At 43.4% G+C, this 18,264-nt stretch overlaps 2 protein-coding genes across 3 annotated transcripts in view; both read left to right on the top strand.

Moving 5' to 3' along the window:
- The window catches only part of PAMR1 (peptidase domain containing associated with muscle regeneration 1), a 77,850-nt gene extending 74,398 nt beyond the window's left edge, over positions 1-3,452 (top strand). For both annotated transcript variants that reach the window (XM_014574243.4, XM_006124462.5), the window contains 2 exons: positions 473-765; positions 2,412-3,452. In XM_014574243.4, coding sequence (XP_014429729.3) covers positions 473-765; positions 2,412-2,948 — 830 coding nt within the window. In that variant the 3' untranslated portion in view covers positions 2,949-3,452. The remainder of the gene's footprint in view (positions 1-472; positions 766-2,411) is intronic.
- A 7,813-nt stretch (positions 3,453-11,265) lies between these two features.
- The window catches only part of SLC1A2 (solute carrier family 1 member 2), a 134,285-nt gene continuing 127,286 nt past the window's right edge, over positions 11,266-18,264 (top strand). Inside the window, exon 1 of the mRNA XM_075927483.2 lies at positions 11,266-12,214. Coding sequence (XP_075783598.1) covers positions 12,198-12,214 — 17 coding nt within the window. The 5' untranslated portion in view covers positions 11,266-12,197. The remainder of the gene's footprint in view (positions 12,215-18,264) is intronic.

Raw genomic sequence — 18,264 nt, 5'->3', positions numbered from 1 at the left:
TCAGAACCAAATAAAAGTTCAGAGGGCATTGGATCGTGGTTTTGGTTTGGGCTCATCTCAAGTATCTAGAAATATTTTTTCAGTCTGTATGTCCAGAAAGCCCATTTCTACAAGATGATCCATTTTTGCTCAAGTCATGTGTGGTTGTTTGACAGAGGTTTTAGGGCAGAATTTTCACATCACTGTGGTGTAGTCTTGATTCTTTGAAAATTTCTAGTTCAGATGCAGAACTTACCTTCCCATCTTTAACCAGGAATTCCAATGGGGAAAAAAACTAAAATAAATTCTCAAGCAGTTTGTGGGTGAGTAGAATGTTGCAAGGCTGATTTAGGGGTTAATTGGTAATTTCCCCCTATTTCTAAACAATGAAGTTTAGTGCCCTAAGGCACAGCATAGTTGGGAATCAGGAAGTGGAAAATTCATATTCTTGGGGGGAAAAGAATTAACTCATCCTGGGTTCATATTTTTACAGTCTGTGGAAAAGCAGAAAACATCACTCTTCAAAAGACTTCATCTATTCGATGGCCCTGGCAAGCAGCCATCTATCGGAAAGCCAATGGGGTGAAGGAGGTCAGCCTACGAAAGGGGGCATGGATCCTGATCTGCAGTGGAGCCCTGGTGAACGAGCGCACCGTGGTCGTGGCAGCTCATTGTGTCACTGACTTGGGGAAGATCACTGTCCTTAAGACAGCAGATCTCAAAGTGGTCTTGGGAAAATTCTACAGGGACGATGACCGAAATGAGAAGACCATCCAGAACTTACGGGTGAGAGAGGCACTCAGCTGGGAGTGGAGATATGCTGACAGAGATACAGACCTGGACCATCCTTGTGGTCCATATTACACGAAGAGAACAAAGCACATTGTTCTGTATTATCTAGTTGACATACTTTTTTGTTGACATTGCTGGAGCCTGCAGTCCCATGTTCATTGACAGAAGTGTGTGTTATGGTATGGGAGGGTTGGCAGCAGCAGCACTGCAAGCTTCCCCACACATCATCCTACACACAGAGTATGTCTAGACTACAGGCTTTTGTCGACAGAGGCTTTGTCAACAGATATGGTTGACAAAGCTTCTGTCAACAAAGAGCGTCTGACTACATCCAGTTCTGTCGACAAAGCAAACCGCTTTGTTGACATGAGAGTGTAGACGCAAAGGATGGTGTAGATGCAATAATGCCTTCTGTTGACAGAACTCTGTCGACAAAAGGCGTTATTCCTCACAGAATGAGGTTTACAGCCATCGACAAAACTGCTGAGTTCTGTCAACGTTATGTCGACAGAACTCGGCAGTAGTGTAGGTGCAGGTATAGTTTTATCGACAAAAGTCCACTTTTGTTGACAAAACCCTGTAGTCTAGACATACCCCCAGGGATGAATAGAACAGCTCAGCCTTCAAGCCCATTAAATCATTGGCCTGTTGGCCGAGATTGTTAAAAAAAGAGATGTTAACCAGTGCCACTGGGTGATTCTGTTTTTGGGGAGGGAGAATATGTCCACTGGTCCTGGTCTGTGACCATTAACTCATTTTACATGACAGCCACAGACCTGAACAACTCCAATTCAGGTCCAGTTAATTGATTTTCCAAGTTAACTGGGGCAGATTAATGGTTTCATATCATAATGAAGAGAAACAGCAGTTTTGATTGTGTTTTTCTTTTTGATTTTTGAGTTCATTAATATGTTCTCTCCAATAAAATACAGGTACTTTGTTTCCTACTTTATATTCAACTTTCTGCTTCATTTTGGTACCTAACCCCACCCTCCTCCATTCTACTGAGTATTTTACTACTCTTGATAGGAATGTCTTTCCTTAGACTGCTCCTGCTGCCTGGACTTTTCTTGTATTAGCATCTTATCATCCTTTTTTGGGATAAAGGTTTAGGGCTCTACAGTTATATATCATAGAGTGTATGAACTCTTTCTTGTTGGTTGATTTATTGGAAGAAAATCATTAAGATATTTTAGTTCAGCGGTGGGACACTGTTATATTTATGGAGACTGAAACTGACATGCAGTCCACTAACGGACCGGACAAAGTTTTCTCAATAAAAGATGATGCTACTTGAAATATAATTCCCTCTTTCCTCCTCCAGTTTCATTGCAGCTCTAAAGTGGGCCCGCTTTTTTGAGAAATTAATCGCCTTTCATGAGTTCTTTCTTTTTGCTGTCAGTAAAAATTGATTTGATCCCAACTAAAATTTGTCTTTGAAACACCCATTTGAGTGTTTTGTGTGTTTTTCATTTGAAAGGGCATTAGACTGAGTTGCATGGACAAGGAATCATTGAGGCGTGCAAAATCATTTCAAATGAAATTTGAAAATCGCACAGAAAAATTGTCACAGATTTCCCACTGTTCTATTGTCCATCAGCATTAATTCTGTAAATTTTCCCTCTCTGGTTCCTTCCTAGATATCTGCCATCATAGTGCACCCAAACTACGATCCCATATTGCTTGATTCTGACATGGCCATCATAAAACTTCTGGACAAAGCCAAAATCAGCAGCCATGTTCAACCCATTTGCCTTGCATCTGCTCATGATTTGGACCCATCCACAGAGGATTTAAAAATAGTGATTACAGGCTGGAAGATACTGGCTGACGTTAAGGATCCCAGCTACAAGAATGATACAATTCGCATGGGAGCTGTTCAGATGGTGGACTCGCTGTTGTGCGAGCAGAAGTATGAGGATAATGGAATCCAGGTCATCATTACTGACAGCATGTTCTGTGCCAGGCAGCACCCCACTGCCTTTTCTAATATCTGCCCAGCTGAGACTGGAGGGATTGCAGCCATAACTTTGCCAGGAAAAGCATCTCCTGAACTAAAATGGCACCTGATGGGATTAGTAAGCTGGGGCGACGATAAAACTTGCAGCCTAGAACTCTACACTGGCTATACCAAGGCAATTCCATTCAAGGACTGGATTGAGAAGAACATGAAATAAAAAGCTGCTTCTGGAAATGGCCTTTTATAAGTTTCATAGTTTCTTTCACAATCTCTACTGCTTTAGGGTTCTCTTCCCAAAGATGAGCCGCATTTAGGATACGATTAAAGCAGATAACCTGGCAACTTGTCACAGGCTCTGCTGTTCAGGGAGGCCACCTTAATTTCAATACAGGCTCTCTCTGCGTGAGGGGTTTTGACATGTCTCAGCCTTGCCTGCCTGCCTAGATGGGAAGAGGGTGGTCGGCTCTTGAGTTTGACACTCAGACGCAGGACAAGGGGTAATGGCTGAATTCAGTCTGTGGGTTTATAGTCAGTTGAATAAATGGATCTGTTTTCATTCCATGCAGGAGCAGAAGTCAGAGAATTCAGAGGCTGGAAAGAGTATCCCGAAGTAATTACTATGGATGAGTTTGTTCTGGTGTATTCTCTGCATTGCCATAGTATGATGTATTCTTTCCCCCTCCTGAGTACTGTACACATTAAACAAAGGTTTGTTTTTTAACCTTTTGACCCATGTCTCAAATCACTTTTGTTCAGTCCCTGTCTCCTTCTTTGTGTCCTACTGTCAGTTGGGTGGGCCTCCCCACTTAGGCTTTGTCTACACTGCCAGCTTTGCCAGCACAGAGTATGCAAATGAAGTACTAATTAGCATTTTTCGAGCTTCATAATCAATTCGAGATGTTTTTGCACAAGGGGTTTTTGCGCATAAACAAGCAATGTGGTCATTTCCTTTTTGCGCAAGATCCTTATCCCACTGCTTGTTTTTGCAGTGTAGACATAGCCTTAGTGGTTATATGGGAGGGGAGCCCAGTCCCTCACACTCCATTCTGATCCAACTCAAAAGCCCTCTTGAGTATCATAGGGTAGGAGCCCATTACTGGCAGTGTGGCTAATACTTTTCCTGGGCTTCCTCAGCAAGATAGGGGTTCTCGCTTCTGTGCAGCAGACCTGCCCAGGGAAAGCCCTCCTGGCTTTGTCCCGCTACAGCAGGTCTGTCTCACTATGCCTACCATCCGGTTGTGCGGAAGAGACACCCTTCACTGTCTCTCCTCCAACTGCACCTTTACTTTTCTAGTGTGGGGGTTGTCCACCACATCTCACCTACCAAGAGGTCTTTTTATGCTCATGGATGCATGTGCGTTGCTCTCACAGGGCATTGTTCATGCACACTGAAAGAAAAAATTGGCACAAAATCTCTGCTTTAAGGTGTAAACAATGGATGGCTTTTTGATATACATCTGTTCCGGTTTTGATCTAGACAGAAGCACTAGGACTAAACACAGCTGCAAAGTCCTTGCCACGTATAAGAACCTGACAGATTTTTGTTCCAGAAGCTTTTTCTATTTAAGGCATATCCAAGATCTAGGAAGGCCAATGGGAATGGATCTCTTTGGCACAATTTTATTTGATTTACAATCAGTGAAGCCTTTCACTTGAATCCTGCAGAGTTAGGCTGATAGTCATGACAAATTAACTATTCTATTTCCATGGTTTGTAGGATTCCATAAAAACCTTGGTTAAAAAGAATTAGCACTCAATGGTTGCTCTGCATTTACAAACTTAAAACTTATTGCAACCAGAGTAATTACCGCTGCAGATAGAAATATGTCATTTATTTTGCTTTCATTGGCAGAGGGACTCAATGTGTTATGCTTCTGGGTAGTGATATTTTTGTTGGCAATCTGAGTAGACAAATGCATTGCCAAAGTCCAAAAATTCAAAGGATATGGCCACAGCGATTGACTTCTCATGTTGCATTTTTCTGTTCCAGTTCAATTCCCATTCAGCCATCTGCCAATGCCTGGCTGTAAGGCTGCATGGCAAGAAAACAAGTCTAAATTAAATTAAAAAAAATCAGGTTTATTTCATTCTTCCTGAGAGAGGAACGATTTGCCAGGGAAAGTATGGGATTTCCTATTCTTACTGTAGAGGTTAGCTGTAATTAGGTGACAGTCTTGGAGGGGGCAACATATAGCATTGTGTGTTTCTTACAAGGCTATTAACAAAGAGCATGACAAAGGAAAATACCTGTACATGGAAACATGCCCTAGTCAGTGAGAGCTCTTTCATGGATGAAAGAAAGGAGAAGGTGAATCTATCTTTAAGAGTAAGAGGTGCACTGACAAAGAAGGTCTCAGGCCTGATTTTCTTCTCACTGACACCAGCATAACACCAGTGTAAACTGCATTGACTTCAGTAGTCATTGCAGAATTAAACCACTATGAGTGAGAGGAGACTACAAATTCTATTTCCTCCTTTTTCTGGATATATAATCAATCACAGAATCATACAACTGGAAGAATCTCAAGAGCTCATCAAGTCTAGTGCCCTGCCCTCGTGGCAGGACCAAGCACTGTTTAGATCATTCCTGACAGGTGTCTGTCTAACCTGCTCTGAAATATCTCCAGTGATGGAGATTCCACAACATCGCTAGGCAATTTATTCTAGGGTTAAACACCCTGCCAGTTAGGAAGTTTTTCCTAATGTCCAACCTAAACCTCCCTTGCTGCAATCTAAGTCCATTGCTTCTTAGTCTATCATCTGAAGTTAAATACAATATTTTTTCTCCCTCCTACTTGTGAAAACCTTTTAGGTGCTTGAAAGCTACTATCATGTCCCCTTAGTTTTCTCTTCTCCAGACTAAACAAACTCAGTTATCTCAATCTTCCCTCATAGCTCATGATTTCTAGATCTGTAATCATTTTTATGTTCTTCTCCAATTTGTCCTCACCTTTATTGAAATGTGGCTTCCAGAATTGGACACAATGCACCATTTGAGGCCTACTCAGTGCAGAGTAGACACAATTACTTCTTGTGTCTTGCTTACAACATTCTATTAATAGATTCCAGAATGGTGTTTGCTTTTTTTGCAACATTGTCACACTATTGGTTCATATTTAGCTTGTGGTCAATTATGACCCCCTAGATCCCTTTCTGCAGGATTCCTTTGTAGGCAGTCATTTCCCATTTTGAATGCGGGCAACTGATTGTTCCTTCCTAAATGGAGTGCTTTGCATTTGTCCTTACTGAATGTCATCCTACTTACTTCAGACCATTTCTCCAGTTTGTCCAGGTTATTTTGAATTATGACCCATCCTTCTAAGCACTTGCAAACACTCCCAGCGTGGTATCATCTGCAAACTTGATAAGCCATGATGTAAACCATTGATGAAAATATTAAACAGAACTGGACCCAAAATTGATCCCTGTAGAACCCTACTTGTTATGCCCTTCCAGCATGATGTGAACTGTTGATTACTTTCTGGGAATAGTCATCCAACAAGTTATGCACCCATCTTATAGTATTTCCATCTAGGTTGTATTTCCCTAGTTTATTAATGAGAAGGTGATGTAAGAATGTATCAAATGTTTTACTAAAGTCTAGGTTTACCACATCTACAGCTTCCCCCTTAGGTCTGCTTGACCTGGTGGTTGTGAAGTCACAGGTTGTTACTAGTTTAAATGTTCAAGCTGGCATAGATCTGGCATTGTGGCTTCAGATACCTGAGCAGATACTGGAGCAGAATGGAAAGATAATTAGCAAAAATGGGATAAAAATTCTGATAAACAAGCCAATATCACACTTTTTTCACCAGGCCCTATTTTTAAAATATTAAACTGTCTCAAACATCCCTCTTCAAGCAGGTGAGAATCTATGCCATCTGCTAAAGGAAGGCTGTGAAATAGCACAAGATGAACAGTAATGCATTTTCACCAGGGTGAAAGTCTATGCATTTTAAAAGATACAGAAAAAGATCCTTATTAGAAGCCAATCTCCAGTCTCTTTCTCTCAGTCCACTGGAGTGACTGGTTCATCTCCCTGTCTTCTATGTATAAGTCTTTTGTGAAAAGCTGATCTAGAGGTTGACATAATCCTGTCTTTTTTGAATATCTCTAAAAGGAGTGGGTGTTTGTGGTAGATGGTATTGCACAGAGTGAACATCTGAAGTTAGCTATAGGATTCAAGAAAAGGGAGTAAAGTTCATTCCTGATATAACTTTGTTGATTTCAATAGAACTATCAATGTATTAATTAGATCCTTGGGACCTTAAATCTGCTTTTAATGTCTATATCCCTCTTAGGCACCTATTTTATACACCTTTAGGTCGATTTAGTCATCTAACTGTAAATGCTTATATTTGAATATCATGAGACAAGTGATGTTTGGCCTGTTGTTCATATGTGTGCATTCAAGGCTCTAACTCAGGACCTGCCAGGGTGAGTGTGTTAAGAAGGAAATTTGTATATGAATCTGAATGGATAGCATGTTCTCTGAGCTGCATCCTGTGCTTGGTGAGGGAACCAGTTCCATCCACGGAGAGAGGGAAAGCAAGATAAGCATCTGATTTGCTCCACAGAAGCCCATGGGAGCACCTAGCAAGTAATGTTTCCTCTTCTTGTCACAAAAAAAAAAGAGTAAAATCTGAGAATCAACTGCCATATACAACTCCCTAATTCCCTGCCATGCTTGGGGGCTGCTCTAACTTGTGCCAGCTGGCTATGGTCCACATGGCAGCATACAGCAGCTGGAGATAGCTGAATCACAGCACACTCTAGCCAATCCCTCACCCATATCTTTGTCTCTGTACCATAGAGTATAGCGTAGAAAACATAAAAACCAGCTATGCTGACTCTATGGCTTCTGGGGACTCCTCTAAACTCGGGTAACCTCCAGAAGAGTGTTTGTGGGTGATGACTGTCTCTTTGCACTACCTAATCAGCACAAAGGGGAAATGAACCAAGGCAAAAAATCTACCCATAGTATTAAATTGTGGCTCCTTAACCTTAGGTAAATGCTGTATTGATCCTTCGGTCTAAAAATGGTGGACACCCCTGAATTAAGAGGGAAGTGCCAAGATCAGCAGCCAAATCCTCAACTGGTGTTAACCGATATCACTCCATAATGAAGAAACTCTGGTTTACATCACTTTAGCCTCTACCATACTACATTATAGGTACAGTTGGAAGCACTGCCTATAGTTATGATTGCCCAGTGGTTTCCTTTACAAGACCCAGTTTTTAGTTGCTTATAACTTTGCTAAAATGTAACCATTTAGGCTAAAATTTTCTAATTCTGGGTGAATGTTTTGGGAAAGTGAACTGGTCAGCCATTTCCAAGAATGAAAGGAAAGACAAATAGATTATTTTGCTTATTTTTAAAAAAGTCTCACACCTACCTGTTTGGTTGAGAAGCTCTAGCATCTACATGTTTCAGATCAGAGGCTTAAAATTTATTAGCGGAGGCGGGGCCACCCTGCTGTCAGGAACATTCCTTTTCCTGTCCGCATTGTAATTTGCCCAATTTGTAAATCTCTAGAGGGAAAAAAAATCTCAGTTTGCACAAGCTCAGTGGAGACTTGTAACAGCTTCACTATTAAGAACTCCAGAGATTCCATTTGCATTGAGCAGGTAACAGCCCAGTACATAGGACTTTCTTTGCAGCTGTTGTTCACAGGTGCTGCTGCAATGCCTCTCCTGTTTCCAGTGTCCCTCCTGGTGATGCCCAGGCAACATGGAGGAGAAGGAGTAGGACACCTGTCTGACATGGAGAATGGTCAGGTGGACAGGAGTCAGAGGTTGGTGGAGTTGGATGGGAGCAGAGAGGAGCTAGGTTGGGGTGGTGGATGGGAACAAACCAGGAGGGGAACAAGAGCTTGCAGGGAATTGATAAGATTAGACTGGAGCAGAAGACATTGGGTGAGGGTAGATATAAGAGAAGAGGAAGGAGGAGACAAGACAAGATTTGGAGCATGATGGGGGTAAATAGAAGCAGGGGTAAGGGGTGCAGGAGCTGAGGGTGATGTGTAGGTAGGAGCATGGGGAAGGAAGCAGTGAGTCGATAGAGGGACAGGGGACTGGAGCTAGGAAGACAGGGGTAGAATATGATCAGAAGAGATGAATAGAAAGAGAAGGGAAGCTGGAAGGGAGGCAGACAGGAGAAAAGAGGGGACATGTCTACAACAACTATAGCACACTTCTCTCTGGAACCCAGAATTGAGTCTTGAATCTTTGCAATCCTCTGCTGATGGCAAATATTGGCAAAACATATGCAATGTGTGGCCTCATCTCCACTTACCAGGAATTGACACATCAAAGATCCATTTCACTGGGGGTCAATTTAGTGGATGTAGTAAGGACCCAGTAAATCAACCACTGATCATGTTCCCATCAACTCCCGGTACTTCACTGGGTCAAGAGGAGTAAGGGAAGTCAGTGGGAGAGTTTATCCCATTAACTTATCCCCCTCTAGTGCCTTGTTCACACAAAGTAAAATAACCTACCATTGCTACCATGTAAAGTTACCAGTTATGTTGTATTATGGTAACAAATAACATCACCATTCAATGGCCTGATGTATCGGTGTGCAGCTTAATTTCTTCCTCCTGGAGAACTATTTAAATATGATTTGCTCAATTCTGTTCACTTCCTCTGAAGTGGCTGGCACCTTCCACTTTTGCAAAAGAGGATACTGGTCTAGATGGACCAGACTGCTGGTCTGCTCCACTATGGCCCAGCTTATGTTTTTATGACTACTTATGCTTGGAGGTTTGCTTACTTTTAAAATTCCAGCTCCAGGGCAGATCTTGAGGCTGGAGAGTCACTAGCAGAATTCATGGCTGTGGTGCTGTAATGTATGTTCCTGCTGTTTCTAAAGCACCATTTAATTATTTCTTAGTGCTCCAACCCATGAACTAGGTTCCAGAATAGATCAGGGAGCATCTCCATATTTAATTTTTATTGTAACTAAACAAAACTAACAGCCACAGGACAATTCACCTTTCTGCTAGCTTCATCACAGTCTCTTTCCAGAAGTATTGATTTACCCACATCTCCAACAGAGGTCAGCAGAGCCCTACTGGAGAGACTTATTCCCTCTATTCATACTTTTATTGCACAGATTCCGTTCATATGCACCAGAAAGCACCACATCCAAAGGCCATCACCAAGGCCTTTGTCAGGTTAGATAGACATCTGTCAGGGATGGTGTAGACGGAGCTTGGTCCTGCCTTAAGGGCGGGGGGGGGGGGAGGGCTGGACTCGATGACCTCTTGAGGTCCCTTCCAGTCCTATGATTCTATGATTCTAAGGGACACAGTCGCCTCTTATTATTGGTTTCTGAGGGGGAAAAGTTGTTCTTGCTGAGCATTTTTTTTTGGTGAGTTTCTCGCACTTGTTATGCTGCAGGCAGATGTGATCTCTGTTTATCTATTGACCTGACCTATTCCGTTGTTGACACGGTTTTGCGCTACTTTCCCCTTATTTCAGTTCCGATCGGCAGCTCGTAAGGCAAATCCTGAATGAAAGAAAGAAACGTAGATTCTGCTATTGTTACTCAAGCGAATAGTTCGCTTAACTTTTACAGGTGGATTCCCATGAATAAGGCGGGCATTCGGAGGGGGTGGGCGGGGGAGCTGAATAAGGAACAAAAGGCAAGGGCCCCATTCCAGATGCTTCACCCCACTATTATAGACTTGAAAGAGCGGTGGAAGAAACTAACATGCTATTATTGGGGCCCTAGAGAGATCCACCTTTAGATCTCCCGTAGGAGGATTTCCCCCTGTCCGTCTTATGATGTATACTCTGTAAGGATCTTCATGAATAAAAATACAAATTAATATTCAATGTCAGGTCATTTATTCTGGAATCAAAGGAAAACATGCAAGAAAAGGCTTCTCTGGCATTTACGCTAACTGCTTGCTTGCTTACTGTTTCTCTGCTGTGTGCTTTCTCTCTCTCTCCCTGGTGAATATCTGTACAGTAGTGTGACCCCTCCCTTCCCCCACCCCAATCGGATTGTTAATCAGGTTTAAGGGACATGAACGTGACAGTAGTTTATCTACGGGGGGAGATTTAACTCTTTGCCTTCAGCCCTCTCCATCCCTTTTCTCCAGTGGGATCTCCCCGGCGTTTCCTCCTGAGGTCGGTGGGATTTACCTGCCGCAGAAAGGGGGCTGACCCTCGCCCTGTTTGCCAAAAGGCCAGCAGCCTTTACACTCGTTAGCCAGTGATGCTGCAAGAGCTGCCAAATTTGAATAAAGGTGCTAATTATCTTACCCATTACAAAGATAGCTTCCCCGATTATCACCTTTAATATCATTAGCTCACAGACATTTACCTTCCCCCTTCCTCCTCCTCCATCCCTCTTCTGTTCTGCAATGTGATTTGTCCTTTTCATATGTGTTCTTTTTGTAATTGTATCCTTTGGTCTATATGGTCGTGACAATTTTCTTCCACTATTTGATCTGAGGAAGTGGGTCTGGCCCACGAAAGCTCATCATCTAATAAACCATCTTGTTAGTCTTTAAAGTGCTACACTGTCCTGTTTTTTGTTTCAGCTGCTGCGGGAGGGTCCCCAGCAGCAAGCCCTCCGGCTCCTCAGCGGAACAGTCCGATCAACCCCCGCCCCCGGGACAAAGGCGCGGAAACAAAGAGGCGACGCGAAGGATGCGCCCGGGAAGGGGGCGAGCGAGAGGCAGCGCCGCGCGGCGCGAACAAAGCCAAGGGGGCAGGAGCGGCTCTGTCTGTGGCTGCGGGGCGCGCCTCGCCTCCCCGCTGTAGACTGGAAATCGCTGTAGATTGTGAAAGGGGGAGGGGGAAAGGCAGATGGAAACGGAGCAGGGCTGAATCTCAGCGCGAACCCAGCAGCACCACGCGCTGCCCTGCCCCTGGAGCCAGGCATTCCCGCGGCGGGCTTGTCCTTTACCCAGGAGGCTGGGGGATTTAGAGGGGGAACAGCAGCCCGTGATGTCAGCCCTTGCCTAAAATAGCGAAGGATAGACTGCAAATCCACAGCTCGAAGGCTAAAACCTTCCAAGCCAGCCTCCGCCAGCACCCTGCCAATGTGAAGTCACCCACCACCTCTTCCCCATGCGCGCCCCCCTCCCGCCCCCCGCCACTCCAGGAGGGGAAGGCAAAGGATCAAAGCCCAGGTGGTGGCCACAGCCTAACCCTGCCGGTCCGCGGCTCCGTTTCCACTAGGGGTGGCAGAGCGTTCCCCTCCAAGAGAGGCAACCCCCCCCCCCCCGCCCCCGTCACAGGCCGTGGGGAAGAGCAGTTCAGCCGGAGGTGGTGGGGGAATCCGAAGAGCAGAGCTTCTAGATCCGTGCCTTGCGGAGCCTGGAGGATTACCCGAGGAATTGTTCTGCTGCTGCCGAGGCACTAAAGGGGGGAAGCCCATAAGAGAGCGCTTCCTTTGCACCCCGCCGGACCCTTGGATTCTGGAGAAGACAGGGGCGCTGCGAGGACCATGGCATCGCCAGAAGGGTGAGGGGGGCCTGCCAGGTGGGAAGGGTGGGCTGAGAAAGGGAGTCTGGGGGGGGGGGCGCGTGTTTGGGGGGGCTGCTTCATTTCATCGGTTTCGTTGTAACCCTCACGCCTTTCCCCCGAAACCAAACCACCAGGGCGATCAGCCAGGGGTAGCAAAGGGAGATGCAGGGATTTCAGACAGGGAAGGGTTCGTTTGCCTCCCCTCCGCACAGGCGAATCTGATCAACCCACCTGTCTCTGCGCTGGAGAAGGGCCCAGAGGAACAATGGTTAAAATGGACCAGAAATCCCTTTCCGTGCCTAGGCACAGCCTGGAGCTGCGGCTCGGAGCAGAGGCACTAACCCGAACACATGTTGTGTTGCAAAACTCCTTCAGGGCTGGGCCAGTGACAGTGAAGCGGGTTAGAGAGGACCCCCAGGGCCGGAGTTTGCTGAGCGTTACCCAAGAGGCGTTCTTACGGCCCAACCCACACACTGGGGTCCTGATACCCCTGCTCAAGACAATCCCGATCCAGCTCTTGTGCAATGTTTGCGGCGAGCCTCGGCCGCTTCTTGGCTCCCCTGGGTGGGTTGGGTGGCTCATTTGTGTGCGGGTTGTACAAGGCGAGGGCCGCCTGCAGAAGGGCTCTCTGATCGCTGGCTGCCCTCCTGTGATATTGCCTAGCATTAACATGCGCCTGGAGTGAGCCTCCCTCTTTATCCCCGGACCTTGTCAGGTTAGATCAGCCTGAGCTGCTCGAGACAGGACTCTCTGAGGACAGAGTGCAAAAGGAGGCGCTGTTTATATATTGGGGTTGTGGCTCCTGGGAGGAAAGCCTTGATGAGCTGATTTGAGTAACCGGGAGCAACGGGGCACACCGCAGGCACCTCCATGTCACGCTGCCTGTGCCATCTCCCCGGCCCCTGGGCGTTAGGCCAGCTGAGTTGGGCAAGTTGTGCTGAAATGTACCAGCGCTGCTTTTCCCTGGGCATTCTAATAGCTCTACGAAAAATTAATACCTTGTGTCTTCACAGCAGAACTCTGGCACAGCAGAGCACCAGAAACTTTCTTCTCTACCAGTAATAGTTTAGCCTTGGGTACCATGCTCTCTCTGGAGGGAATTTACAGATCATAAATATACACAGGCATCACTGTTTTAGTAAACTGCAGGGCACTTTAGCATTCCCCCTTAACAATGAAATTACTTAACTGGATATTATAACAGAGAACCAGAGCAGCAGGGGATCAGATTCAAACCAGGAAACCAGAGTGTGTCCAAGTGACTGTAGTTGTCTATATTTTACTGTTATGTTTTCATGACTCAGCTGGACTCTCTTCTGTACACCATGCAGCCAATGTGGTTTTTGTTTTAAACTATAAAGTATTCCCTAGGCATATCTTTATTTCAGAGACTCTTAGACTAAAGTGTCAGCTACTGTGCAATTGTTTATACAAGAAAGATAACACAGCAGAGAGATCTATAAACAGAGACAGGTGGAGGGATAGGTAGATTTTTCAATTTGAGATGAAGTAAATATTTTAAAATATAAGCAAACGTAGTAGGGTATTTTAAATACATGGAGTTTCTAGAAGTATACAAGAGTATATACTTCTTAGTTTCACTAAAACTTTTTCGCTTTCTTTGTTGGAGGACATAATCTAGAGGGCAGATTGTGAGGATCAGAAAAGAAGGAAGACTTTAAGCATCATCTTCAGACTTATACAGGAATCAACATAGATTCAGAAAATCTGGAGTCTAGAGCATCAGTGGCTTCTGGAGTCATCTCTATTTATTTGATGTATTTGATATAAAAATGCATCAACATCTCTTAGGATCTTTCCGATATAAAGCCCAAATTCAATTTCTGATGCTTTTATCAAACAGGTTTTCTTTCAAGCCACCTTTCTGCAACAGGACAACAAACCCCCCAATCAAAACAATATACCTATCATCCCCAGTCTCCAAACACGGATATATCTGAGCATAGAGCTAAGCCTTATACTATGATGTAAGGGTCAATAAACTCAGGGTTTTTTGGACCAGCAGGGAAAGTGAATGCTGGGATCATGGGACTTCCTCTATGAATGGCTGTCCATAAACCCCTTAACATGTAACAATAGGGTCAGTTAGCTGGAAGGCCACAGATAAGCTCCATTGTACAGCCCTACATAGGGTGAGATCAGACTCTTAGGTATGTCTTTCTAAATGGAGAAAAGATAGAAATGCAGACTACAGTGAAAAAGCAAAATGGAACCGAGAAAGGTTCATCTGTGTTCTGCTCATGAGTTAGGTATCCAGTGGCAGTGCTGGTGATGTTCAGCTAAACACAACTTAAGAGCTGTGTGCCATACCTGTATTTAAAATTAATGTATTTGCCAGTCAGTTATTTAACTATTCTGAATGACAGAACGTGAACAAAAGTCTAGAAGTTGAGGATGTGTTTAAAAAGTCGCAATTTATTTAGCAAATAACAAACCAAAGTGCCAAAAATACACATAAGCATAGAGGAGGACCAACATGCATTCCTCCCCTAAGCTGAAATTGATTATTTACAGCCAGGGCTCACATGGGAGGGAGATTTTCTCACCTTCCCGCTTTCAACAAAGATTGCTTTCTCTCTTCCATTTCTTCATCAGTCACTTTTTCAGACTTTTGCCTTGTGGCAACTTACTGTCAGGAAAAATCTGCTTTGATTGGTTTGTTGCCAGCAAAGGAACCCAACTAATAAGAAAATGTAGAATGAAATGCCTCTGGAAATAATGAAATCAGACTCTGGTGGGCTGAAAGTTAATGTTCCTTTAATTGGAGCCTCTGCTGGTTTTCTCACTGGCTGATATCTTGATTCCTGAGTCTCCCTTTCCCAGAGTCCCCTGACACGGATAGTGTTACCAGGCTTTTAGGCTGCAGTCTCAAATTGGAAACAGCTCACTAGTAATACAGAGAGAAATTGATGGAGCCAGTTATTGACATTCACAGTTGTACTCTCATAGTTCAAAGAGTCATTTACACTGTTACATATTCCTAAAATACCCATCACCCTGCTGTCTAGTGTATCACTTAATTTCCATGGGTTTGGTCCTGCAAGGTACTCAGCACTATAGTCCTGATCCTGATGGACATGGGCTTCACTTTCAGCATATGAGTTCCCATTAAGCTTCAGGGGACTTCTCCCCCACCCCGCTAACATTAAGCATGTGCCTATTTGATTGTTGGATCAGAGCCATAGTACTCTGCACCTTGCCAGATCAAGTCCCATGGTAGTTACTTATCAGTTTAATCTGGTTCCCATTGATGTCTCCCGTTGACAGGAGAGGGATCACCTGATTTCCTGGTCTGTTGACTCCCTCTGGAGCATCTGGAATTGGCCAATGTTGGAAGACAGGATACTGGGCTAGATGGACCTTTGGTCTTATCCAGTATGGCTGTACTTATGTTCTTAAGCTCTTAAGAAGTCAATGGTTGTTTTCTCAATGACTTCAATGAGGATATGTCTACTGTAGACTACATTTAAAAAAAAACCTGCCCTTTTTGAGAAAAAACTTCACTTGCATCCACACTGCAATCATGTTCTTTCAAAATTAAATCAAAAGAATGAAGGGTTTTTTTGACATTGGTAAACCTCAAATTATGAGGAAGAAAGCCTTTTTCGAAAGAGCTCTTTCAAAAATGGGGGTGTGTTGACACAGAACAGGGACATTTTTCAAAAGACGAGGCAATCGAAAAAAGCACAGGTGCCCTGATGGCCATTCTGTGTATAGCCATCAGGGCTTTCTTTTGAGAGAGCATCAATGCAGTCTGGATGCTCTCTTTCAAAAAAGCAGATAGCTTTTTTGATCTGGTTTTGAGGTGTGGATGCTCTCTTTCAAAAGAAGCTTGCAGTCTAGACATACCAGAGTGGGATCAGGCTCGATATTTCTTAGTATACTTACTCCTTTTGAAGGGAGCTGGAATAGTACATACGCATTGCTTTAAAATGTACTTTTACAATCTAGACATGTGCTGAAGCTGCTAATTTGGATTTCTATTTTGAAGTCACCCGAAAGCTTAGGTCTATTGGTTTTGGGCTATTCTTGAAATAGAGGGTATTTTCAAAATTAGCATATGTGTCTGGGTTTGAATTTTTGCTATTTGTACCTCCAGTTTGTGGGTTTCAGATCTGGAATTTTGTTTTGGGCCTGTCAGTAATAAGAATGTAACCATAGTGAGACTTCTGGTATCACCTACAATATGTGCAAAACAAGTAATGTCCGGGTCAATTAATTCAGAACATTCCCCATGCCCCACCCGATGTATCATTTCCATTATTCATTAAAGCTCCCCATTAAAACTCTCTTTGTGGCATAACAAAACATTCTCACAAATGACCCAGAAACAAGAAAGTGGGATGATGCAAGTAGCAAAAGAAAGCACTTTATCAAAGGAACACTAATATAAATATGTTAAAAAGAAACAGTAATCTGCTATATGTTTGAGAAAATGTGTGTGTCTCTCTGACTGTCCCTCTGTGAATATGTTTGTTCAAGAACTCTTTCTAAATGGTAAGATCTAGGATCACTAAATGCGGACCTAGATCCGGTCCACAGGGTTAGTCCCCACCTTCATGTTTGCCTGCACCTCTGCAGGTATCGGAGGTTTGCAGCTCTCGCTGGCTGTGAATTTCCGTTTGCAGCCAATGCAAGTGATGGGAAGTGGCATCCTGGTCTGCGATGCTTCCTGCTGCTTACATTGGCTGTGAAGGGTGATTCATAGCCAACCAGAGCTGCGATCCTCTGATACTGGCAGAGGCACAGGTAAACGTAATGGCAGTGTCCCACCTTGGACTAACCTGGTGCGCTGACATTTTTTTATTACCCATCCCTGGAATAGATGAAGCACATAAATGAGAGACATGGTCTAAAAGTCCTAACCTTGCTCTCACTGATGTCAATAGCAAAACTCCCACTGAATTCGATGGATAGGAGTAGACCCTATGAAATATAAAGCATGTTCCTTAAAATTAACTGCAGATGATACTATTTGTTGTTTTTTAAGTTTTTCCAGTTACAGATTAACTTGGCTACCCCTCAGAAGTTTTTGCAGATGACAGTACAGCCTGTTTCAATTCAGCCTTGAGTAACAATTTCAAACACAAGATACCCAGGGCCCTTCATTTTCGGTTTTTATTGTATTTAATTTTTCCTGAGAGTTCATCAGCATTTATTAATTCAACAACAAAACAAGGTGCAAATAAGTTAAAAAAAACTATTAATAATTTTTTCAGGGTAATTATTGGGGTTTATTTTGGATGACAGAAGGACAAAGAAAAAAGTGTTCAGTAGGTTAATGCTTTGATGAATGAATTTCAACTTGATTTGCTGCAGAATTAGAATAGAACTTAAAACATGCCACCTCTGAGTTAAAGAAAACAATCTCTCTCTAATCCCCAAATAAAACTTCTCAGTTTACTGTTTTAGACTCCGGGCTATTAGCCTATGCATATTTACATTTAATAATTGGGCCACTCTATTTGTAGTGCATACACTCCATTCTTTTCTCCTGTTTATTTTTTAAATTTTAGGATACTTCCTTGTGTTTCTTCCCATTTTAGTGTGTCAGGGCTTTAAACTGCTATCTGCTAACAGCTTGAAATGTGTACATGGTGGGCCTGAAATTTATCATCCAGTTTAGATGCACACACAATTCAGGGCTTGCAAGTGTACCTGTTTATATACTCTATGGATCTTCTAGACTAAGACATACTCTTCTTCAACTGGAAGCTTTCTACATGCCGACTAATATATCATCATAATACTTATATCTCATGCAATGTATTTTCTTAATAAAACACATTTGTATATATTTGAAGGACACAAAAGTAGGGTGAAAAATCAGAAAAAAACTAATAATACTTTTTGTAAAACTTAGGATTTTTTCAGTAAAAATCAGTTTGAATGGAAATGAAGGGGCTTAAAGATACCATATAATCTAACACCAAAAATGTCAAGTTTGGGTGTCTTAGGGCATATCGACACAGCACTGTTATTTCAAAATAACTGATGTTATTCCAAAATAACGAAGAGTGCTGTTA

The sequence above is a fragment of the Pelodiscus sinensis genome, chromosome 5 (genome assembly GCF_052426305.1).
Source record: "Pelodiscus sinensis isolate ZL-2025 chromosome 5, ASM5242630v1, whole genome shotgun sequence".
NCBI classification, from domain to species: Eukaryota; Metazoa; Chordata; order Testudines; family Trionychidae; genus Pelodiscus; species Pelodiscus sinensis.
This window is presented reverse-complemented; position numbering and strand designations above follow the sequence as displayed.